The 27,040-nt window shown below is 38.1% G+C and overlaps 1 protein-coding gene across 1 annotated transcript in view; it reads right to left on the reverse strand.

The window, feature by feature from the left end:
* Positions 1 to 642: 642 nt before the first annotated feature.
* NEK10 (NIMA related kinase 10) overlaps positions 643 to 27,040 on the reverse strand; it is a 325,535-nt gene continuing 299,137 nt past the window's right edge. The window contains exons 34-37 of the mRNA XM_033864502.2: positions 8,988 to 9,096; positions 6,445 to 6,497; positions 6,309 to 6,364; positions 643 to 2,146 (exon numbers count right to left, since the gene is read on the reverse strand). Of these exons, the coding sequence (XP_033720393.1) occupies positions 2,098 to 2,146; positions 6,309 to 6,364; positions 6,445 to 6,497; positions 8,988 to 9,096 (267 nt within the window). The 3' untranslated portion in view covers positions 643 to 2,097. The remainder of the gene's footprint in view (positions 2,147 to 6,308; positions 6,365 to 6,444; positions 6,498 to 8,987; positions 9,097 to 27,040) is intronic.

Here is a 27,040-nt window from a genome sequence, read left to right on the forward strand (position 1 = left end):
TGTTAATTCTTACTAACTTCTAGCATAATACCTGCCATTTGTATGGTCTAGAAGTTAGTTGGAAACATTTTGCTCCCTTTCTGGTCAATAAGGTATGCATTTAAAATTTTATGCATTATAGCACAGGGAGATCAGCTCGGTGCTTTGTGACCACCTAGAGGGGTGGGATAGGAAGGGTGGGAGTGAGGGAGACACAAGAGGGAAGAGATATGGGAACATATGTATATGTATAACTGATTCACTTTGTTATAAAGCAGAAACTAACACACCATTGTAAAGCAATTATACGCCAATAAAGATGTTAAAAAAATTTTATGCATTTAAAAACACCTTCAAATAAGCAATTTCTCTTTTCTTACCAAGGTGTGACCTCTGAATACTATGCTTTTCTACACCATTTGAGAAGAACTTTATAGTTCAAACTTTCACCCTATAGCTTGGTTTGTTTCTAAATACTGGTTTCTATCACAATGAAAATTTGTGCCCCTCTAGGCCTGTGCCTCCTGTACAATAAAGACATGTGCCCATTCCATACATGAAAAGAGATAAAATATAATCATGTAGGTTCAAGTTAAGCTGGAATAGAAATAGAATTTTTCCTGGTTTAAATCAACAATATCATAGCCTTTTGACTTCACATGTAAATTTCACATGTGGATGAATTTGGTTGAAAGCTAAAACTGAAAATTTTCATTCCTGTATCCTCATCTATTACTTTAAATTACAGTGTGTTTGTAATTATTAATTTGGCTTAAAGACAAGGATTCACTGGTAATTTTCAAAGGAATGGGTTAAAGAGAATAGGATATAGTTTAAGTACTAAACATACTAACTGTAAAAATAGTATGGATTCACATTAAGAGATTTTTCCATACTATAGAAAAGATTATTGTGTTTCAACCACAGTACTAAATTTTATTTGATCATACTAAAAACATATCAATGTAAATAAGATAGAACGTAGTGAGAAGTAAATAAAAAGCATAATTTCAGCTTTCAGATTACTAATTATATAGATTTAAAATCTTCTTAAGTAGTTAGAAGTGCAGTCTGATTTGGCAATAATTTCTTGACATTATACCAGTTATAAGAAGCCAGTTGAAGAGATTTTAGCCCAATAAGAACCTAGAGAATTTTCACCATAAATTATCCCCACACAGGAATGGGACACTGTTTTGGTGCTCTGGGTTCTCTTTTCTAAAGACGTTTCAATGAATAAAGAAGACATTTATATTTTATTATATAACTTATTTTCATTTCAAATTCTCAAGCAATAAAAAATTTAAAAGCAATGTTGGTAATTTCAGTTAGGCAGGACTTGGAATATGGAATATTGCATCTCTTTCATAGACTCTATGACTCTTCAAAGTGTCCTAAAAACACTATGAGTTTGATTAGCAGCAAAACATTAGCCTAATCAAAACCTTCCTCCTCCCCCTATGCATATATACATATACACAAACTATACATCAATACATTCTTAGCTTAAATATGACAATTTGACTGTTATTCCCAGAGGCTGTGCAAGGTTACAAATACTGTTCAAGACCACTAGTACCCAACTGGTTAAGAGAAAACCAATCCTTTCATTAAAACAAACAAATAAAACTACAAAATAATTCGATCACATATTCTGAATTTCTTTTAAGATTAAAAACATTGAGGGATACAGTGAATCACCCAATATATTACTGTTCTGAGTTCTATAATTTTCTTTATCTAAAACTATCTTTTATACATAGATGCGTTTAAACACAGTTTCAGCAATTCTAAGTAGATTCCTTTGAAAAATATGACAAGTATTTTTTTTTTAACTTGGAGGAAAGTTCTGCAAGGAGTGGGTTTTCTTCTCACAGATGAATTTTGCAGCATTTTCTCCCAGAAGCACACTGTCATCCTGTATACATGTGTCCTAAGGATGAAGCCTCTTAGCACTGGACCTCCAGAAAGAGGTCCTGCAGGCACCATGGTATGTTGGTCTTTTCTCTTCCACACTCTTTTAGCAGCACCCAATCTTTGGGCATCTTGCCAGTAGTGGTTGAAGTCCAGAACTTGATCTTCACTGGGAAAACCAAGTCCATTCAAAATGCAGCACTTTCATCTTTTGGTTGGGTGATTCTTGGTCCCCCATGGATAGGAGTGATACCTAGAAGATTCAAAAGTGGAAGAAGTTCTCTACAGTCTCAAATATTTTAGTTCACATATTCAGTTTCAAAAGCAGTAGCTCAGGTATATAAATAAATAAATCACAATGAATAAAAAGGTGATTCTAAACATGATGGAATGGGGAGATTTTTAGAAAGTTGACTTTTGCTGAAGTTCAGTGCTAGCATTTTCTTTCTCAAATTATAAATGTAATAGGAACTAATAATCCTACAGTGGAAAAATTAATACCCATCCAAAGTAACCTGTACATTAAATGCTTATTTTAAAGCAATGCAAGTTGATTCAATGTAGATTTCTTTTTCTCTCAACACATATTTCATTGTTACAAAGTAAAATATTAATATGTGCCCCTAAGTATAAAAGAATGGTATGCTGGTCATCTATTCATTCACAAAACTCAACAGTTTCACTCTCATTAGAACAGTGATAAAATGAAGGCACGCCAGGCTGTATCCTTCTGGTAAGGAAGCTAAATATTAATGTGTGCAAAATATAGGTAATCATACATCCCTGCAAATGACCACAAATAGAGCCCACCTGGGGCTGGCCCAGTTTATTTTGACCTTGTTTCATTTTCCTTGCAATCTCAACTCAGTTCTACTTCCCCTTCCCAAATCCCTCATTTAGGTTAGGGCTCCTTGCTGCTGTTTCTATTTTTGTTATCACTTTCTTTAATGCAGTATGTTGTGCCTGAGACATTCTTCCTACCAACTGCCTAAGCAGTCTCACCATTACTTATAACAGTTCTAGGTATCTTCCCCAAAGACAGCTAATAGCTAGATAATGGCCTTATCCTGAGACTTTCCATTTGAGAATATCATCTCTCTAACCCTAACTAAACATAAACCCTATGATCTAAGCTGAAATGTTCCATGTCTTGGCTTAATGCTTTAGCTGCTGTCTGGATGCTTTGTAGATGTGTGTATAGGTTTGAACTGACAGTCTTAAGCTGTAAGCTTGAGGAATACAGGACTTATGTATGTAATTCCCTTTGCATGGTTATTAATCAGGATCATTTAATAATATTTTGCAATGATGGCTGTGATGACAATTAAGATGATGATGATGATTATGAGAACAATAGAAGATCTGACTAGATACTGGTGGAGGAGTTAAAACAATGTTTCTTATTTCAAACCACATTGCTAGGGAAGGTTTTCTCAACTTGTGTTCCAAGTAAAAGATGGAAATTCACTGGGTAAACAAGGTCAACAGACTTCTTTCCTAAAGTATATCTCAAAGTTTTCAATATAGTCATGTGTGTCAACATTCTCCCAAAATGGAAAAATGTACATTCAGGGTTTCCCAAATATATTTGGTCATGGAACTTTATTTTTCATATAACATCTATTATCATCTTTGATAATATTGGCTATTTACAAAACCTATTTGGGAAAATACACTGTACTGATTCTAAGTACTGATTCTAATTACCTCTACATGTCCTGTGATATTTGGCATCCTCTATCCTTTGAGCACGGAAAAATCATGACTGTCACAGCTGATCTGATTCATATTTGGAATTATGTACACTTTCAGTTTGTGAAGTATTAGGTACTTCTATGTGGAGCCTGACTTACTTCTTGGAAACTATTTGGGAACATCGGTAAACAAGTAATGGTTTTAAGCACAACCAAAGGTTATTTTCACTGGTAAACCGTGAAAACTGTCTCCCCCAATTATATATGCTATCACTGCTATTAGGAGCTGAAAAGGGAGTATCATGGTTATATGGATTTTTTTTTTTTTGCTGTACACGGGCCTCTCACTGTTGTGGCCTCTCCCATTGTGGAACACAGGCTCCGGACGCACAGGCTCAGTGACCATGGCTCATGGGCCCAGCCGCTTTGCAGCATGTGGGATCTTCCCAGACTGGGGCACGAACCCGCATCCCCTGCATTGGCAGGAGGACTCCCAACCACTGCGCCACCAGAGAAGCCCCTGGTTATATGGATTTTTAAATGGATGATTCATTTTTATTTGGAACATTTTAAGAAAATTTGATGTCATTTCCATCATATATTACTTTAACTTGATCGTTTAAATCATATCTTCATATTATATTCACAATTCTGAATATAACTGTAAATAAATTTTCACCTTTGTCATTAGGCCTCTTATTGTCTATTTACCATAAGAAGAAAATCTGCAATTTCTTTTAATACAGGAATATGTCTTTGAAAGTAGAAGTAATGTTTGATTTTTTAAAAACTTAATAACTGTAGAATTGAAAAGGATAACCATAAATTTCAAAATAAGACTGGAATTACTATTTCTAAAAAAGGAAAAATAAGAGCTCTTATAAGAGCTTCCCGAAGTTCCTTACACCCCTGTTTTTTCATTATATTTAGCTGATTTTCTGCAAAAATTTGAAGACATCCATTGCCCATGATCCTGAGTCTCTGAGAAAATGTGATTAAAAAAATGATAAGCATGACGTTTGCCCCACTACAAGCCAATGGCACTTGAAATAATAAGTTGCTGAGAGTCAAGAACAGAGACATTCATACTATCCATGGAAGGCTGGATGTACTCAGATCAAGAGGAAAAAATGAAAATCCAAAATCCCTCCAGGGATGGGGGGAGAAGAGTTATAATGGAGATGGTTATTTCTATTAACAATATACCCTTGGAAAATGAGAATTACTCATCATTTCTCTGTGGTTACAAATCACAACAGGACTAAATGTACAAAGATAGTATTTTGGAAATATATTATCAAGCCAAAAGAGCAAGCAGCTGAATAATCTTATCTGTGATTCATAAGAACAACTCACTGAAACAGGGAAAAAAAAGGCTAACCTAACCTCAAAAAATATTCTAATTTCAATATAATGACCTTAATAGAATGTTCTTGAGACCTCTTTCTCTTTCCACGGCTAACAGTTATCTTTGGGGAAGACTTCTAGAATACTTTAAATAGTGGTCAACAGATAGTTTCATTAGCTAGACAGGAAGGTTATTCCTCCAGGTAGAAAAGCCCACTTAGGGAAAACAAACTCCACTGGACTATGTCTCCTAAGGCAACTTTGGCCATATAGGATGTGTAAGTGGTTACTCATGGTCAATTTGATGCTTCTGTTATGAGTGGGCTCCTTGGAAAAGTCAAGAGACAGCTCATGTATAGCAGACACTGTCAGCGCCCATATCCCCTCTTTCAAAGCACTTCAAAGCATGCTGGCCTGATTCCTTACGGCCAGCACCTGCGTTTCTTTTCCTGAGGATATCTCTGGTCTCTAGAATCTTCTTTGTCCACCCTTACAGAAGGCCAGAAATGCCAGGGAACTAACGTCCTCTGGGGAAAAAGGCCTCAAACGATGACTAATGGAAATTAGAGATAAATACCATCCCAGCTCCCTCAGCCCATAAGTGGGAGAATTGAGGTACATGTTCTCCACTGGCTCTCAGATTTCCACAATGGGATCAAGCTCCAACCACCACAACAGTAACTTACTTGAAAATGAAATCTTTATTGAATTATTTCTTCAATCCCTTACCAGAGTTTCTTGGGATTGCCTCTCAAACTAATTGTACTCAAATCTTTGTGCCCTAAACTGTGCCCAACAGTAAAATTGCAGGAATCCATAACTGAATGAAATTGATATAAAATAGAGTATATTTTTAGATCACCAATAATGATTATTTTAGAAGATAACACAGCCCCAGTAAACTGCAATTTCTTTTTAGGGTAAGCAAATGGGAACACATAACAACAAATCCCTTTCCCACAAACATCTTAAATTCACCAGAAGTGATTCTTTGTTTAGTTGCACTTTCCCCCTTGCATTCTATACAAATAATTGCTAGATTTTAGTCATGGACATTTGAGTTTCGGCTCTTCCAATATGGGACAAACATGCTTAATTTAAAAAAAAATGTAGAAATAATTTTCCATTTCATTATGTAGGAGTAAATTACTACTAAGTGATCACCCTTTCTTTTTCAACCAAGAATACAGCAGCTGCATCCATATAAAATATGGTCAACATACATTCTACTCACAGTTGTATCAAGTCTAAGCCAAGATATTTTACAAAAGTGTTTAAAATAGAAGGTTGGGGAAAACCTCTAGAATCAAGGATAGAGAAATTAGATCTAATATCCAATGGTCTAAATTGAATTTTCACATTTCTAGATCTCACCTGTTAGAAGTAAAATTGTAATAACCATTTTCCTCTAGGACTTCTTCAATCACAATCTAAAGTTAAAAAATATCAGGTTAGTATTGAATTAAAAGCAACAAAATAAAATCATTCAGAGGCACCACAAAAACCTCACCTGCATCTGTTCATATGTTATCCCCTGCTCCAAATCAAAGCTGGAGGGTAGACCTGAAATAGATAAATTATGAAAAGCCTGACATTTGGTTCATGTTTTCTTAGATTTTATTGGCAATTATGATTCACATGCAGTGAAAAGAGGTCAGTTTCTTAGTGATGAAGATGAGTACTTACAAACACATTCCAAATTATCTTGGCTTTTGGGGTGGCCATCACAAAATAATACACAAGATTTATGTGCATTGCTCATGGTATAAATTGGCCAATTAAGTTAGGTGTGTGTGTGTGTGTGTGTGTGTGTGTGTGTGTGTGTGTGTGTGTGTGTGTGTGTGTGTGTGTGTAAGGATAGGTGAGGAGTGGTTCTAAACACAAACCTCCTGATAGGCAAATAAAAGATTAAGAAACTATTCCTAATCCACAAGGCAAAAAGAGTAGATATGTGCTAGAAAAAAACCAAATTCTTAGAGGAAGGCAGAAATAGCCAGAGGAGGACAACAAAGGTCTAACCCTTGGCTATGGCTGCCAGGAGGGAATAAAATACATTTAAAATCAGAAGACAGTAATTCTTTTGAGGTTTGGTCTGAGTATGATATACCAGCACATTAACAAACCCCAGCACCACCCAAAGCAATGTTGACCAGTTTCCACTCAGGTCAATCAACACTTATCACATGGAGGCCCAGGAGCTCCCCTGCCACTTACTTAGGAGAGAGAAAAGAGAATGGGTTGAAGGTTAAGAGGACGCACAAGGATGTGAGTGCTGGCAGCTTGTTTTTCAAGCCCAGCTTAAAGGTGTTGCCCAAAGTGCTCCCTGGTTCTGCTGTCTTTGCTTCTGTCCAGGCTGCCATGACTAGGGACACACCTGGTCTGCTCTGGGTAGGAGCATCCAGCTTCTGGAAGAGCCTGTCAACTCCCTCTCAGGATGCTGAGAGACTTCCACCAGAGTTCTTCACTCAGCAGGGCTGCTGTGGTAAGAAGTCTGGCCTGTGACTGACCTACCTGCCCAGGGGGATGCAAATGACTTTACTTCACTTAGTATGATAATCTCTAGATCCATACATGTTGCTGCATATGTCAAGATTTTATTCTTTTTTATGGCTAATATTCAATGATATATATATATATATACCACATCGTACTACGTGAAGTAAGTCAGAAAGACAAATATTATATGATATCACTTATCTGTGGAATCTAAAAAATAATACAAATGAACTTATTTACAAAACAGAAACAGACTCACAGACATAGAAAACAAACCTATGGTTACCAAAGGGGAAAGGGGGGGAGGGATAAATTAGGCATATGGGATTAACAGATGCACTCTACTATATATAAAATATATAAACAATAATGATTTACTGTATAGCACTGGGAACTATATTTAATATTTTTAATAACCTATAAAGGAAAAGGAAAAGAATCTGAAAAAGAATATATATATATCTGGATCACTTTTCTGTACACCTGAAACTAACACAATATTATAAATCAACTATAGTTCAATTAAAAATAAATAAAAGCAAATGACTTTAGATAACAGTTTATCTCGATCTTACAGATTTCTCAGGGATGATTTTAAATGCAGTTCTGTCTACCCAGTTTAGCTGTATCCTAGGAGTCCAAGACTTAGGGAAAGTTTGATAATTAGTACATGAAGTGATTTGCCTAAATTAGGCAACTTCAAAAGCACAACAGGATTAGGCTTATTTTTTGTCTGAGTAGATGGCAAGTTTTCATTTAACAGTAAAAGTTTCACATCTGTCTGCCCCACTGAGAGATATAACTATAGTTTACAGGGATTCCGAAATTATTTAGGAATTCTGTAACCTCAGAGTAGCTTGAAGATCTCTTCTGAGGTCAAAAATATCACAAGAAAAATTACATTATGCTGAGTCCCTACTACTGGCTAAGTACTTTTTATATATTTACACTGATCATTGCTATAATCCTAAGATGGTTACCATTTTTGTTCCCATTTTACAGGCAAGAAAACTGGGGTTCAGTGAGGTCAAATAATTTGCTCAAGGTCAGCTACTAAGAGCTTGAGCTGAGATTTGAATCTAGGCATCCTGGTTTACAGAATACATACCTTTAATCCCTATGTTATATTGCCTCCCTATGAGAAATTTTTTCAAAAAAGAAAAAAAATTAAATATGTCTGATGTGGATTCTTCAGGTAAGTGTCAAATTTTCTGTTTTATTCAAGCTCTTCATTTCTGCTTTTTATCCCCCTGGATGTTTTTGAGCATTTGATTTCCCATCACCAGATAAGAAGAAGTAAAAGGAAATACAATTTACCCACACAGATTCTGTTTGCTTATGGTATTAATAAATGATCAAGGAAGGTGTCACAAGTGTGTAAAATAAATCTCAGGGAATTTCTAAATTCCTACTGTATGTCCTTCCAACTGTCACCACAGATAATCAAAATAAACTCTGTTTTCATTTTAAATTGAAGATAATCTTTTAAGGATAGCTGTTGATACAAACAATCTATTTCTTTGTGAAAGCCAGATTTCCTGTGTTGAAGACCATTACCTGTTGGGTTATTTGGGGATAGGCTGTTTCGACCTGATGAATGATGCAATAAATGGTAATCTGCTGTGAAAAAGTTGGGCTCAATTGGTTCTGGAGATCCCTGAGATAACTGAAACAGAAAAAGCAAAACTGCATCTTATTTTGCATTCAGAATCAAATGACATGAGACCTCTGTGTGCGTCTCTGCCCAGAAAAATTAGTGCTCTTCTGTTGTCAATCCCTTGTATACAGATAAAGACCAATCTTCTTCCTTTAAAAAAAAAAAGATAAATTAGATGCAGGCAAATTACAGTGAAAGCAAGTAGATAATTCCTGGTCACATGAAAATAAAAAAAATACTATATAGCTTTATGAGAACAAAATAAAACTGGATAGAAAAATAATGGCATGGGCCTGAGATATCAAAATGTTATTTTTGTCAGGTGTAGGAGGAATGAACTCCAATCATTCAACAAAACATAATTTTTAGCCCAGATCATTCTTGTTTGACCAAGGCAAACACATTTCTTAATACATTTTTCTAAATTCCTTTTTTTTTTGGCGATACGCGGGCCTCTCACTGTTGTGACCTCTCCCGTTGCGGAGCACAGGCTCCGGATGTGCAGGCTCAGTGGCCATGGCTCACGGGCCCAGCTGCTCCGCGGCATGTGGGATCTTCCCGGACCGGGGCACAAACCCGTGTCCCCTGCATCGGCAGGTGGACTCGCAACCACTGCGCCACCAGGGAAGCCCCTAAATTACTATTAATTAATTTTAATCTCCAAACATTAATTCCCAACACTGTAAAGGAAAGAGTAATTTACTAAATGCCAGAACTTATTAAAGTTCCAATTGTTTAATGCCGTTCTATAATGATGAATTTTTTAAATGAAACTTTCAAAATCCTTTCACCTTTAATTCCAACTAACACTTGAGCTGGCCAAGTTTTTGCGCCTGTGTAAAACAATATACTTTTAAAATGTCGATACATATTAATAAACCAGAAACAAAAGGCACAATTTAGACTATTCGATAGTAGTTACCTTGGATTCACAAACTCTATTCATGAATTAAAACATAACATGGTTCAATCATTTGAGCAAATTGTTTGGCAGTTCACAAATATGCCCACCCTTTAAGCCAACAATCCCACTCTTGGATATACACACACAAGAGAAATGAGTACTTCTGTTCATGAAAAGACATGTACAAGAATGTTCGTAGCACATTTATTCGTAATAATCAAAAACTGGAAAACCCCCAAATGCCCACAGGATAGATAAATATATTGTGGTGTGCTTATCCAATGGAATTTTGCCAAACATGAAAAAGAACACACTGTGGATATACACAGCAAGATGGATGAGTGTTGAGCAAAAGAAGCCAGACACAAAAGGATACACAATGTATAACTTCATTTACACATATTTTCACAACCGAGAAAAGCTAACCAATGGTGACAGAGATCAGGACAATGATTACATTGTAACAGGTAGTAGAGTTTGACCAGGAAAAGGCAGGCAGGAGCCTTCTTCTGGGCTGGAAGTGTTCTATATATCGATATGGGTGGTGGTCACATGGGTGAATATATATGTAAAAGTTCATGGAGTTGTATATGTACTTCACTGTATACATTATGCATTTTATACATTAATATAAACATTTTATATTAGCAATTGATAATTATTCCATCAATATGCTTTGGATACTATAAATAAAAATCATTTTTGAGTTTTCCAGTCTTCATATTGCCAACGAATGCTACACATTAGAAAAAAGATATGAATCATCCTTTTATAGTCTTGAAAATTTATTTTCCTTACTTTAGTGACAACTGATAAAATTAATAACCCATCTGTAAAATGACAAGATTGTAAGACTGTAATAGTGTAATGCAGGAAGATTTTATTCACTTAATAACTTTCTCATCAGTTCTATTAGGAGGCAATGCAGATAGCCTTAAGCATTCTGTAGTTCTAATATCTAAGGTAGTAGATTATTCCAACTGAACTTCTTAATATGTCTTTTAATGCTGAAAATGATTTCCTGGTATTACCTTCCAAGTGACTTCAGATGGATTTTTTTTTCATATGGTTGAGCATAGGAGTAATTTGGCTGCCTGAAATGTTCATCCCAATTATTTCTTAGAAAGCTTATTTAAGTCAACTTAATTATTAAGTGAACACCTTGGAATCCTAAAGATTTCACAGACAGGAAGATGCACAGTATCATATGTGAATTGTTACATGGAGAGGTCAAAAGAGTCATTTTAAGATGACAGGACAAGTTCTTTTCATTGATTCAAACTTTGAAGAGAGGAGTGTTTGATGTTTCCAGAGCCAGTGTCACACTAGCAGTCTTCTAGCCTAAGAACTGTGAATTCTCAGAGGGATGGGACCATGGAAGAAGCCAAGGACTAAAATTTTTAGTCTTGTGTTTGAGACCCAGATACATTTATTTTTATCCTAGGAAATTTCCAGAACTTTGTTTTGCAGTTCAGTTTTTTGATGTATACTATATTCTTTCAGCAAATCTTTTTTGCCCCTTACTATGTGACCTGAGCAGGTTTTGTAAATCAGAAATGTAAACCTTTCAATCCACATACACTGATGATCTGCCTAGCTTATTAGCACCATGCTGGGCACCATGGAGGACACAGAAATGATCTGGCCTCCATGAGACTTGCAAATTGACTGGAAAAATAGTCTAATGTATATAAAACAAGAGGGCAATGCATTAAATAATGAAGTGTGAAATGAGACCGTGAGATCTAAGCTTACACAAAAAAGGATGCTTCATGAAGACCAGCATGGTTTTCAGAAGCTCTGTAGAAGAAACACTAGAGCTGAAACTCAAAGGCTGGAATTGGGTGGGATGCAAGGAAGTCAAGTGAACATTCCAGGTGAGAGGAACTTGAGGGCACAGTCTGGGTATTGCATATTAATGGCAAAGTGATAAAGGGCTATGACATTAGTCCATGTTATAGAGGCTTGGGGATTTAGGTTGAAGAGAGGAACACAAGTGTTATTCATTAATTCAGGGAGTATTTTTTATTCAAAAACATTCTTTAACTTAAAATTTTAAAAAATTTAAATATTTTTTAGCCACACTACACGGCATGTGGGATCTTAGCTCCCTGACCAGGGATCAAACCCATGGCCCCTGCATTGGAAGCACAGAGTCTTAACCACTGGACCACCAGGGAAGTTCCCAGGGAGTATTCTTTTTTAAAAAACAGCAGGTTCAGGGGCTTCCCTGGTGGCGCAGTGGTTAAGAATCCACCTGCCAATGCAGGGGACAGGGGTTCGAGCCCTGGTCCGGGAAGATCCCATATGCCATGGAGCAACTAAGCCCCGTGTGCCGCAACTACTGAGCCTGCACTCTACAGCCCACAAGCCACAACTACTGAGCCCATGTGCCACAACTACTGAAGCCTGCGCGCCTAGAGCCCGAGCTCTACAACAAGAGAAGCCACTGCAATGAGAAGCCCGCGCACCGCAACGAAGAGTAGCCCCTACTCACTGCAATTAGAGAAAGATCATGCACAGCAACGAAGACCCAACACAGCCAAAAATAAATAAAATAAAATAAATTTATAAAAACAAAAAAACAAAAGGTTCTTTTTAGTTATCCACTTTATACATATTAGTGTATATATGTCAATCCCAATGTCCCAATTCATCACAAAACACCCCCCCCTCATGTTCCCCCCTTGGTGTCCATACTTTTCTTCTTTACATCTGTGTCTCAATTTCTGCCCTGCAAACCAGTTCATCTGTACTGTTTTTCTAGGTTCCACATATATGCATTAACATACGATATTTGTTTTTCTCTTTCTGACTTACTTCACTCTGTATGACAGTCTCTAGATCCATCCACATCTCTACAAATGACTCAGTTTCATTCCTTTTTATGGCTGAGGAATATTCCATTGTATATATGTACCACATCTTCTTTATCCATCCGTCTGTTGATGGGAATTTAGGTTGCTTCCATGTCCTGGCTATTGTAAATAGTGCTGCAATGAACATTGGGGTGTATGTATCTTTTTGAATTATAGTTTTCTCTGGGTATATGCCCAGTAGTGGGATTGCTGTGTCATATGGTAGTTCTATTTTTAGTTTCTTAAGGAACTTCCATACTGTTCTCCATAGTGGCTGTATCAATTTACATTCCCACCAACAGTGCAAGAGGGTCCTTTTTCTCCACACCCTCTCCAGCATTTGTTGTTTGTAGATTTTCTGATGATGCCCATTCTAACTGGTGTGAGGTGATACCTCATTGTAGTTTTGATTTGCATTTCTCTAATAATTAGTGATGTTGAGCAGCTTTTTATGTGCCTTTTGGCATCTGTATGTCTTCTTTGGAGAAATGTCTATTTAGGTTTTCTGCCCATTTTTGGATTGGGTTGTCTGTTTCTTTAATATCGAGCTGCATGAGCTGTTTATATATTTTGGAGATTAATCCTTTGTCAGTTGATTCATTTGCAAATATTTTCTCCCATTCTGAGGGTTGTCTTTTCATCTTGTTTGTAGTTTCCTTTGTTTTGCAAAAGCTTTTTAGTTTCATTAGGTCCCATTTGTTTATTTTTGTTTTTATCTCCATTACTCTACAAGGTGGATCAAAAAAGATCTTGCTCTGATTTATGTCAAAGCGTGTTCTTCCTATGTTTTCCTCTAAGAGTTTTATAGTGTCCGGTCTTACATTTAGGTCTCTAATCCATTTTGAGTTTATTTTTGTGTATGGTGTTAGAGAGTGTTCTAATTTCATTCTTTTACATGTAGCTTCCCAGTTTTCCCAGCACCACTTATTGAAGAGGCTGACTTTTCTCCATTGTATATTCTTGCCTCCTTTAACAAAGATAAGGTGACCATAGGTGCGAGGGTTTATCTCTGGGCCGTCTATCCTGTTCCATTGATCTATATTTCTGTTTTTGTGCCAATACCATACTGTCTTGTTTACTGTAGCTTTGTAGTATACTCTGAAGTCAGGGAGCCTGATTCTTCCAGCTCCATTTTTCTTTCTGAGAATTGATTTGGCTGTTCAGGGTGTTTTGTGATTCCACACAAATTGTGAACTTTTTTGTTCTAGTTTTGTGAAAAAGGTCATTGGTATTTTGACAGGGATTGCATTGAATCTGTAATATGCCTTGGGTGGTAGAGTCATTTTCGCAATGTTGATTCTTCCAATCCAAGAACGTGGTATATCTCCCCATCTGTTGGTATTATCTTTAATTTCTTTCAGCAGTGTCTTATAGTTTTCTGCATACAGGTCTTTTGTCTCCCTAGGTAGGTTTATTCCTAGGCATTTTATTCTTTTTGTTGCAATGGTAAATGGGAATGTTTCCTTAATTTCTCTTTCAGATTTTTTATCATTAGTGTGTAGGAATGCAAGAGATTTCTGTACATTAATTTTGTACCCTGCAACTTTACCAAATTCACTGATTAGCTCTAGTAGTTTTCTGGTGGCATCTTTAGGATTCTCTATGTGTAGTATCATGTCATCTGCAAACAGTGACAGCTTTACTTCTTTTCCAATTTGGATTCCTTTCATTTCTTTTTCTTCTCTGATTGCCATGGCTAGGGCTTCCAAACCTATGTTGAATAATAGTGGTGAGAGTGGACATCCTTGTCTTGTTCCTGCTCTTAGAGGAGATGCTTTCAGGTTTTCACCATTGAGAATGATGTTTGCTGTGGGTTTGTCATACATGGACTTTATTATGTTAAAGTAGGTTCCCTCTATGCCCACTTTCCGAGAGTTTTTATCATAAATGGGTGCTGAATTTTGTCAAAGGCTTTTTCTGCATCTATTGAGATGATCATATCGTTTTTCTTCTTCAATTTGTTAATATGGTGTATCACATTGATTTGTGTATATTGAAGAATCCTTGCATCCCTGGGATAAATCCCACTTGATCAAGGTGTGTGATCCTTTTAATGTGTTGTTGGATTCTGTTTGCTAGTATATTGTTGAGGATTTTTGCATCTATATTCATTAGTGATATTGGTCTGTAATTTTCTTTTTTTGTAGTATCTTTGTCTGGTTGTGGTATCAGGGTGATGGTGGCCTCATAGAATGAGTTTGGGAGTGTTCCTTCGTCTGCAATTTTTGGAAGAGTTTGAGAAGGATGGGTGTTAGTTCTTCTCTAAATGCTTGATAGAATTCACCTGTGAAGCCTGGTGCTGGACTTTTGTTTGTTGGAAGATTTTTAATCACAGTTTCAATTTCATTACTTGTGATTGGTCTGTTCATATTTTCTGTTTCTTCCTGGCTCAGTCTTAGAAGGTTATACCTCCCTAAGAATTTGTCCATTTCTTCCAGGTTGTCCATTTTATTGGCATAGAATTGCTTGTAGTTGTTTCTTAGGATGCTTTGTATTTCTGCAGTGTCTGTTGTAACTTCTCCTTTTTCATTTCTAATTTTATTGATTTGAGGCCTCTCCCTCTTTTTCTTGATGAGTCTGGCTAATGGTTTATCAATTTTGTTTATCTTCTCAAAGAACCAGCTTTTAGTTTTGTTGATTTCTATTTCATTTATTTCTGCTCTGTTCTTTATGATCTCTTTCCTTCTACTAAGTTTGGGTTTTGTTTGTTCTTTCTCTAGTTCCTTTAGGTGTAAAGTTAGGTTGTTTATTTGAGATATTTGTTGTTTCTTAAGGTAGGCTTGTATTGCTATAAACTTCCCTCTTAGAACTGCTTTTGCTGCATCCCATTGGTTTTGGATCATTGTGTTTTCGTTGCCATTTTTCTCTAGGTATGTTTTGATTTCCTCTTTGATATCTTCAGTGATCTCTTGGTTATTTAGTAACATGTTGTTTAGCCTCCACGTGTTTGTATTTTTTACGTTTTTTTCCCTGTAGTTGATTTCTAATCTTAGTGTTGTCGTCAGAAAAGATGCTTGACATGATTTTAATTTTCTTAAATTTACTGAGGCTTGATTTGTGACCCAAGGTGTGATCTATCCTGGAGAATGTTCCACGTGCACTTGAGGAAAAAGTGTAATCTGTTTTTTAATGGAATGTCCTATAAATATCAATTAAATCTATCTGGTCTATTGTGTAATTTAAAGCTTGTGTTTCCTTATTTTTTTATTTTTATTTTTTTGTGGTACACGGGCCTCTCACTGTTGTGGCCTCTCCCATTGCAGAGCACAGGCTCTGGATGCACAGGCTCAGCGGCCATGGCTCACAGGCCCAGACGCTCCGTGGCATGTGGGATCTTCCCGGACCAGGGCACAAACCTGCATCCCCTGCATCGGCAGGTGGTCTCTCAACCACTGCACCACCAGGGAAGCTTGTTTCCTTATTAATTTTCTGTTTGGATGATCTGTGCATTGGTGTAAGTGAGGTGTTAAAGTCCACCGCTATTACTGTGTTACTATCGATTTCCTCTTTTATAGCTGTTAGCAGTTGCCTTATGTATTGAGGTGCTCCACTGTTGGGTTCATATATATTTATAATTGGTATATCTTCTTGGAGTGATCCCTTGATCATTATGTAGTGTCCTTCCTTGTCTCTTGTAACATTCATTATTTTAAAATCTATTTTATCTGATATGAGTATTGCTACTCCTGCTTTCTTTTGATTTCCATTTGCATGAAATATCTTTTTCCACCCTCTCACTTTCAGTCTGTATGTATTCCTATGTCTGAAGTGGGTCTCCTGTAGACAGCATATATATGGGTCTTGTTTTCGTACTTATTCAGCAAGCCTGTGTCTTTTCATTGGAGCCTGTAATCTGTTCACATTTAAGGTAATTATCTATATGTATGTTCCTATTACCATTTTTTGTTTGTTTTGCGGTACACGGGCCTCTCACTGTTGTGGCCTCTCCCGTTGTGGAGCACAGGCTCTGGACGTGCAGGCTCAGTGGCCATGGCTCATGGGCCCAGCTGCTCCGCGGCATGTGGGATCTTCCTGGACCAGGGCACGAACCTGTGTCCCCTGCATCAGCAGGTGGACTCTCAACCACTGCACCAACAGAGAAGCCCCCTATTACCATTTTGTTCATTGGTTTGGGTTTGTTTTTGTAGGTCCTTTTCTTCTCTGTGTTTCCCACTTAGAGAATTTCCTTTAGCATTTGTTGTAGAGCTGGTTTGGTGGTGCTGAATTCTCTTAGCTTTTGCTTGTCTGTAAAGCTTTTGTTTTCTCCATTGAATCTGAATGAGATCCTTGACAGGTAGAGTAATCTTAGTTGTATGTTCTTCCTTTTCATCACTTTAAAATGTCATGCCACTCCCTTCTGGCTTGTAGAGTTTCTGCTGAGAAATCAGTTGTTAACCTTATGGGAGTTCCCTTTTATGTTATTTGTCATTTTTTCCCTTGCTGCTTTCAATAATTTTTCTGTCTTTAATTTTTTCCAATTTGATTACTATGTGTCTCAGTGTGTTTCTCCCTTGGTTTATCCTGTATGGGACTCTCTTCACTCCCTGGACTTGGGTGGCTATTTCTTTACCCATGTTAGGGAAGTTTTTGACTATAATCTCTTCAAAGATTTCCTTGGGTCCTTTCTCTCTCTCTTCTCCTTCTGGAACCCATATAATGCAAATGTTGTTGCATTTAATGTTGTCCCAGAGGTCTCTTAGGCTGTCTTAATTTCTTTTCATTCTTTTTTCGTTTATTCTGTTCTGCAGCAGTGAATTCCACCATTCTGTCTTCCAGGTCACTTATCCATTCTTCTGCCTCAGTTATTCTGCTATTGATTCCTTCTAGTGTAGTTTTCATTTCAGTTATTGTATTGTTCATCTCTGTTTGTTCTTTAATTCTTCTCGGTCATTGTCAAACATTTCTTGCATCTTCTCGATCTTTGCCTCCATTCTTTTTCCAAGGTCCTGGATCATCTTCACTATCATTATTCTGAATTCTTTTTCTGGAAGGTTGCCTATCTCTACTTCATTTAGTTGTTTTTCTGGGGTTTTACCTTGTTCCTGCATCTGGTACATAGCCTTCTGCCTTTTCATCGTGTCTCTCTTTCTGTGAATGTGGTTTTTGTTCTACAGGCTGCAGGATTGTAGTTCTTCTTGCTTCTGCTCTCTGCCTCTGGTGGATGAGGCTATCTTAGAGGCTTCAGCAAGTTTCCTGAGGGAGGGACTGGTGGTGGGTAGAGCTGGCTGTTGCTCTGGTGGACAGAGCTCAGTAAAACTTTACTGAGAAGCAGATGCTTCTCTGCTGATGGGTGGGGCTGGCTTCCCTCCCTGTTAGTTGTTTGGCCTGAGGCGACCCAACACTGGAGCCTTCCTGGGCTCTTTGGTGTGGCTAATGGCAGACTCTGGGAGGGTTCACGCCAAGGAGTACTTCCCAGAACTTCTGCCACCATTGTCCTTGTCTTCACAGTGAGACACAGCCACCTCCTGCCTCTGCAGGAGGCCCTCCAACACTAGCAGGTAGGTTTGTTCAGTCTCCTATGGGGTCACTGCCCCTTCCCCTGGGTCCCAATGTGCACACTACTTTGTTTGTGCCCTCCAAGAGTGAAGTCTCTGTTTCCCCCAATCCTGTTGAAGTCCTGCAATCAAATCCCACTAGGCTTCAAATTCTGATTCTCTAGGAATTCTTCCTCCCATTGCAGAGTTCCCAGGTTGGGAAGCCTGATGTGGGCCTCAGAACCTTCACTCCAGTGGGTGGATTTCTGTGGTATAAGTGTTCTCCAGTTTGTGAGTCACCCACCCAGCAGTTATGGGATTTGATTTTATTATGATTGTGCCCCTCCTACCATCTCACTGTGGCTTCTCCTTTGTCTTTGGATGAGGCATATCTTTTTTGGTGAGTTCCAGTGTCTTCCTGTCAATGACTGTTCAGTACTTAGTTGTGATTTCAGTGCTCTCTCAAGAGGGAGTGAGAGCACATCCTTCTACTCCACAATCTTGAACTGCAGCTTCCTGGGAGTATTTTTAAAATCAACTATTGTGTGTCATGCACAGATCCAAACAATGAAAACAATCAATGGTAGCTAAATATTGTATTCTTGGAGCTTACTGCCTAATTAGGGAGAATTATGTCTGTGAAATATCCACTTGTATATTTGCAAAATTGTAAATATGCTGAAAGCATTGAAGGCAAGGCCTGTGGTTCTAAGAGGTAACAGACAGATTTAACTTAGGGAAGGCTTTCCTGAGAAAATGATGCTTATGCTGAGAGCCAAAATAAAGGGTCAGAGTGAGTAAAGGATGGAGTGGGAAGAACATTATAGGCAGAGGAAAGAGCATGTGCAGACTTGGGAGGAAGCAGCATGGTAGATGGGCACTGTAGTCAGTGTGGAGACAGCAAAGGGCAAGAGTGGTATGAGGTGAGGGTGGAGAGAGAGGCAGGGCTTGGACCAAACAGGACTGTGAACACCATTGGCGGGGATTTTGGCATTTTATACTAAGAGCCCCCTGGACAATGTTCTGTCGTGTGTGTGTGTGTGTGTGTGTGTGTGTGTGTGTGTGTGTGTGTGACATGATCAGATTTCTGTTTTGAAGAGATCACTCTGGAAGCAATATATGTAACAATTTGGATGGGGCTGGGACTTCAGGGTGAACATAGGCAGATCATGAGGAAGCTCCTGCAAATAACGGAGGCCTAGGCAGTGGGACTTGGAGTTAGATGGTGAGGCATGAAACTGGACATAAGTGTTTAGGAACACTGGAAAAACTCTGGCAAAATGAATTGGCGAACAAGTAGATCAGCAAGAAGTGTGACACTAGTGCAAGAGAGGGGTGCTAAGAGTTTGGACTAGGTGGAAACCAAAAGGAAGGAATAGCTATGGAAGACCAAATATTCCCACTTAATAACAATGATAGCACCTATGCCATTGATTGAGTACTTACTACATTCTAGATACATTTGACATTCTATTTTGTTCTTACAGCTACTTTGTAAGGTAGGCATTATCCTCATTTTACAGATGAGGAATCTGAGAAGTAAAGTAATTTGCTCAAGGAGCATAGCTAGTAAGTGGTAGAACCAGGGCTAGAACCCAGGGCTATAACATCAAAGGCCAACCAAAACCACCTACACTATGAATATTCCCCAGGTGTTAATGACTTAGGAGATGCAAGAGATAAAGTGGAACAGTTGAAAGTGACCACAAGGTTTAAAGACTGAGCAGAATGATAATGGATGCTTCCAATGATATTCGATGTGGACAAAGGAAGGAAGCAGGTGGTGAGTTCAATTCTGGACATACCAGATGACAAAGTAAATGTTCACCCAGTAGGTGGAAATATGTGTGATACAACAGAATCTTTCAAAGCAGTGGCCTCTCAGGCTGGCTGAAGCTGTGAGGTGGCTCAGCAGTCCCAGACCGGCACTGTGGGGCCCTCTCTTGGCTCATGAGCTAAGAGGTGTACCTCCCATCTTTGGCATGTATGTTCTGTTTGGAAGAATGTGTAAGAAAATTCCTTCTGAACTGACATAAAAGGGCTCTTCTGGGGACTCCAATCGAGATGGTGGAATAGGAAGCGGATCTCACCTCCTCCCACAAATACGTCAAAAATACATCTATATGTAGAACAACTCTCACAGAATACCTACTGAATGCTGACAGAAGGTCTCAGACAGCCAAAATTGCAAGACAGATCACCACATAACCAAGTAGGACAAAAGAAAAAAAATAAAGGAAGTGAGACAGGACCGGCACCCCTGGGAGGGAGCTGTGAAAGAGGAAAGGTTCCCTCACCCTGGGAAACCCCTTCACCAGTGGGGAGATCACTCAGGACAGAAAGGGAGATCCAGAAGCTCAGAAGAGAGAGTATCAGCTGGCTTGAGACAGGCAGAACAGCAAGAGACCAGCACAGAGGGTCTGCACCTCCTCCCTGCACTCCCCAGCCTGAGACGTGCATCTGCTGCTGTGGGCAGGGGCTGGGTGCTGAATCTCAGGATTCAGAACACAGACACAGGGAGAGGACTGGGGCTGGATGTGCAGGGACAGCCTAAAGGGGCAGGACTATGCTTTGGGCCACAACCAGGGGTATGTGGAGGAAGGAGACCAGGTCTGCCATAGAAGTGAAGTGTTGTTAACAGGTGCAGGAAGGGAGGGACAGGGACCATCATAGCAGCCTCTTTCTCAGCATGATCACAGCTGGTTCAGTGCCACCTCTGTGACTTCTGGGAGCACACAAGCACCAACAGGCTGCCCACATTCAGAGGTGAGGCTGAAATCAGAGTTCATCCTAAGTTGCACAGAGTTGTGCAACTTAGGAAGCAGGGCTGAAATCTGAGCCCTCTCCCTGTGGCTGTGCCATCTGCAGATTTATGCCACTGCCACCAGCTTTGTAAACTCAGTGCCTGCAGGACATCCAAGTGGACAACGGGTGCTCCCGTGGCTGGGGCAAGTCCAGCATTAGCAGCTGTCGGCTTTGCAGGTACGTGCACAAGGAGGCAGGGCCAGAGTCTGGGCTGCTTCCATATCTCCTACAATGGGTTCAAGTGCATGACTACTGTGGTCTTGGTACCTGACTTCAGTGGATTGGTGCCTATGGATCTGCACTGGTGACTTTGTGAACACAGTGCCTGAGGGACACTGGGGCCAATTGCATTCCCACAGTTAAGGCAGGGCCGAGGGCAGTGCCAGCAACAGTATACTTTGTGAGCTCACACAACAGGTGAGAGGCAACACCACCGAGCACACTCCTGGGTGGAGAGCTCCTGCTGAAGAATACTCAGTGGCTCCTCTCCTAGTGTGAGGGCTTCAATCTTGCCTACCTCATGCTGCAGTCAGAAACGGATATGGGGGCTTCTACTCCAAACACTAGAAAGTAGACCCTGTCCCTGACAGGATTGTGACAACCACAGAGCAAAGAGGAGGGCCCACTCATATCTAGTGCAGACTCTGGTCATCAAAACACCAGTCACACCCACTATCAAAGGGATAACAGCCAGTACACACTGGGGAAAGACCCAGCAGGCATCCATACTAAAAGCAGCACTTGCACCAAAAATATTAAACCCACGCAGGCTACACAGGAACTCTCCCACATAAAAACAGCTCTCCAAGACCACAGTAGATAACTCTTTCTCCTAAACTCATAGAGTCAGAGAAATACAAGTAAAATGAAGAAACAGAGAAATCACTCCCAATTAAAAGATCAAGAGAATTCACCTGAAAGTACAAACAATGAAACAGACTTCTTCAGTCTAATAGACTCTGAGTTCAAAATGGAGGTAATAAAATATTGAAGGGATTAAGAAAGTCTATCAATAGAAATGTAGATTACTATAAAAAGGAACCAGAAACTATAAAGAGGAACCAAGAAGAAATATAAAACTCATTTGCTGAGATGAAAACTGAGCTAAAGGCAATAAATGGAAAATTGAATAACACAGAAGAACAAATAAGTGATCTGGAAGATAGAATAATGGAAATCACCAAATCTGAAAGCAGAAAGAAAGACAAATGAAAACAAAATGAAAGCAATATACAAGACCTATGGGATAATATGAAGCATGCCAATCTACACATAATAGGGATCCCAGAAGGAGAGGAAAGAAAAAAGGGGATAGAAAATATATTTGAAGAATCATGGCTGAAAACTTCCCAAACCTAAAGAAGGAAATGGACATCCAGGTATAGGAAGTGCAGAGGATCCCAAACAAGATGAACCCAAACAGACCTACACCAAGACATATTATAACTAAAATGGCAAAAGTTAAATAGAGGATTTTAAAGGCACCAAGAGAAAAACAAAGAATTCATTACAAGGGAACCCCCATAAGGCTATCAGCTGATTTCTCTACAGATGTTGCAGGCTAGGAGTGGCAAGATATATTCAAAGTCTTGAAAAGGAAATACCTGCAACCTAGTATACTCTACCCAGCAAGATTATCATTTAGAATAAAAGGAGGGATAAAGAATTTCTCAGACAAGCAAAAACTTAGAGAATACAGTGATACTAAACCTATCCTAAAAGAAATATTGAAAATTCTTCTCTAAATACAAAAGAAGCAAGAATCAATAGGAAAGAGAAAAATCACAATTGGAAAGTAAATCATTTAAATAAGCCAGTACACAGATTTTTTAAAACATCAAAAAATTTTTGTGTTAGCATATGGTATTTGTTTTTCTCTTTCTGACTTACTTCACTCTGTATGACAGATTCTAGGTCCATCCACCTCACTACAAATAACTCAATTTCGTTTCTTTTTATGGCTGAGTAATATTCCATTGTATATATGTGCCACATCTTCTTTATCCATTCATCTGTCGATGGACACTTAGGTTGCTTCCATGTCCTGGCTATTGTAAATAGAGCTGCAATGAACATTTTGGTACAAGACTCTTTTTGTTAACACATATATATGGAATCTAAAAAAAAAAAAATGTCATGAAGAACCTAGGGACAAGATGGGAATAAAGATGCAGACCTACTAGAGAATGAACCTGAGGATATGGGGAGGGGGAAGGGTAAGCTGGGAAAAAGTGAGAGAGGGGCATGGACATATATACACTACCAAACGTAAAATAGATAGCTAGTGGAAAGCAGCCACCTAACACAGGGAGATCAGCTCGGTGCTTTGTGACCACCTAAAGGGGTGGGATAGGGAGGGTGGGAGGGAGGGAGGGAGGCGCAAGAGGGAAGAGATATGGGGATATATGTATATGTATAACTGATTCACTTTGTTATAAAACAGAAACTAACACACCATTGTAAAGCAATTATACTCCAATAAAGATGTTAAAATTTTTTTTGTGTGTGTGAAAGCGATAACTACAATGAACAGCAAAAGGATAAACATGAAGGTGTAAAAAAGGATATCAAAATCATAAAATGTGGAGGGGGAGAATAAGAAAAATGTACATTTTTTTAAAGAATGTGTTTGAGTCTTTACCAGTCTGAAGCAAGTAGATATAGGAATGGGCTAGCATACTTGAAAAACAGGGTGACCACAAATGAAAAACATACAATAGATTCACCAAAAACCAGTAAGGAAGGAACTCAAGCAAATACAAAAGAAAACCATCAAACTACAAAAAAAAAAAAGAAAGAAAAAAAAGAAAGAAAAGAAAAGGAACAAAGAAGAAATACAAAATCACCTGGAAAACAAGGTGTAAAATGGCAATAAATGCACATCTATCAATAATTACCTTAAATGTCAATTGCCTAAATGCTGCAATCAAAAGACATAGAGTGGCAGATTTGATTAAAAAAACACAAGAGCCTATAATATGCTGCCTACAAGAGACCCACTTTAGGGCAAAGGACACACATAGATTGAAAATGAGGGGATGGTAAAAGATATTTCATGCAAATGGAAATGACAAGAAAGTGGGGGTAGCAATACTCATATCAGACAAAATAGACTTTAAAGCAAAGGCCATAAAGAAAGATAAAGAAACATTCTCTAGGATTGACCACATACTAGGTCACAAAACAAGACTCAACAAATTTAAGAGGATAGAAATTATTTCAAGCATCTTTTCTGAACACAATGGCATGGAACTAGAAATCAAGCACAAAAAGAGAAATGAGAAAAAATGATTACATGTAGAATAAACAAGATGCTACTAAAAAACCAAAGGGTCAATGATCAAATCAAAGAGGAAATTTAAAAATACCTTGGGACAAATGACAATGAAAACACAACCATACAAAATCTATGGGATACAGCAAAAGCAGTCCTTAGAGGGAAGTTCATAGCCATATAGGCCTTCCTCAAAAAACAAGAAAAATCTCAAATAAACAACCTAACCTACTACCTAAAAGAATTAGAAAAAGAAGAACAAACAAAACCTAAAGTTAGCAGAAGGAAGGAAATAATAATGATCAGAGAGGGAATAAATAGAGACTTAAAAAGAGTAGAAAAATACAGTAAAATAGCTGATTATTTAAAAGGGTAAACAAAGTCAACAAACCTCTGGCCAGGCCCACCAAGAAGAAAAGAGAGAGGACCAAAATAAAGTAAGAAATGAAAGTGAGAAATAAAAACCGATACCACAGAAATAGAAAAAAACATAAGAGAATACTATGAACAACTATATGCCAACAAATTGGACAACCTAGAAGAAATGGACAAGTTTCTAGAAACATACAGCCCACCAAAACTGAATGAAAAAGAAATAGATAATGAGACCAATCACTAGAGGTGAAATAGAAAATGTAAAAAACACACAAAAAACCACACCAACTCCCTGCAAACAAAAGTTCAGGCTTCACTGAGGAATTCTACTGAACATACAAAGAAGTTATACTGATCCTTTTCAAACTCTTCCAAAAGACTGAAGAGGAGGGAACACTCCCAAAGTCATTCTTTGAAGCCACCATCACCCTGATACCAAAACCAGATAAAGAAACTACTGAAAAAGAAAATTACAGGCCAATATCTTTGAAGAATATAGATGCAAAAATTCTTAACAAAATATTGGCAAACTGAATCCAACAACACATAAAAAAGTTCATACACCATGACTAAGTGGGTTTCATCCCAGGGTCATAAGGATGGCTCAACACATGCAAATCAATCAGTGTGATACACCACATCAACAAAAGAAAAGACAAAAACCACATGGTCATCTCAATAGATGCAGAGAAAACATTTGATAAAACTCAACATTCATTCATGATGTTGAATGATGTTGAAAACTCTCACCAAAGTGGGTATAGAGTGACCATATCTCAACATCATAATAGCTATTTATGACAAATCCACAGCGAATATAATACTCTGATGAAAAGCTGAAAGCCTTCCTGTTAAAATCTCTCATCATTTCTCTTCAACACAGTATTGGAAGTTCGAGTCACAGCAGTCAGACAAGAAAAAGAAATAAAAGGTATCCAGATTGGAAGGGGAGAGGTAAAATTGTCATTATATTCAGATGATATGATGCTGTTTATATAAAACCCTAAAGACTCCACACAAAATCTACTAGAACTGGTAAATGAATTCAGCAAGGTAGCAGGATACGAGATTAACATACAGAAATCTGTTGCATTTCTTTACACTAACAATGAAATATCAGAAAGGGAAAGTAAAAAAAAAAAATCCCTTTTAAAATCTCAACAAAAAAAAAAACTAGGAATAAACCTGACCAAGGAGGTGAGAGGCTTGTACACTGAGAACTATAAAACATTAATAAAGGAAACTAAAAGTGATTCAAAGAAATGGAAAAATATCCCATGCTCTTGGATTGGAAGAATTAATATCGTTAAAATGGTCATACCCAAAACAATCTACAGATTTAATGCAATCCCTATCGAATTACCCATGACATTTTTCACAGAACTAGAACAAATAATCCTAAAATTTATATGGAATCATAAAAGACCCAGAATTGCCAAAGCAATCCCGAGGAAAAAGAACAAAGTAGGAGACATAACCCTCCCAGACTTCAGACAATACTACAAGCCTACAGCAATCAAAACAGCACAGTACTGGCACAAAAACAGACATATGGATCAATGGAACAAAATATAGAGCTCAGAAATAAACCCACATACCTACAGTCAATTAATCTTCAACAAAGGAGGTAAGAATATAAAATGGAAAAAAGACAGTCTTAGGCAAGTGGTGTTGGGAAACCTGGACAGCCACATGTAAATCAATGAAGTTAGAACACACTCTCACACCATACACAAAAACAAACTCAAAATGGTTTAAAGACTTAAATATAAGACATGACACCGTAAAACTCCTAGAAGAGAACATAGGCAAAACTTTCTCTGACATAAATCATACCAACGTTTTCCTAGGTCAGTCTCTTAAGACGATAGAAATAAAAGTAAAAATAAACAAATAGGGCCTAATTAAACATATAAGCTTTTGCACAGCAAAGGAAACCATAAACAACCTACGGACTGGCAACCTATGGACTGGAAGAAAATATTTGCAAACAATGCTACCGACAAGGGATTAATTTCCAAAATATACAAATAGCTCATAAAACTCAGTAACAAAAAAACCCAATCAAAAAATGGCAGAAGACCTAAATTGACATTTCTCCAAAGAAGACATACAGATGGCCATGAGGCATATGAAAAGATGCTCAACATCACGACTTATTAGAGAAATGCAAATCAAAGCTACAATGAGGTACCACCTCACATGGGTCAGAATGGTCATCATCAAAAAATCTACAAACAATAAATTCTGGAGAGGGTGTGGA

The sequence above is a fragment of the Tursiops truncatus genome, chromosome 10, assembly GCF_011762595.2.
Source record: "Tursiops truncatus isolate mTurTru1 chromosome 10, mTurTru1.mat.Y, whole genome shotgun sequence".
NCBI classification, from domain to species: Eukaryota; Metazoa; Chordata; class Mammalia; order Artiodactyla; family Delphinidae; genus Tursiops; species Tursiops truncatus.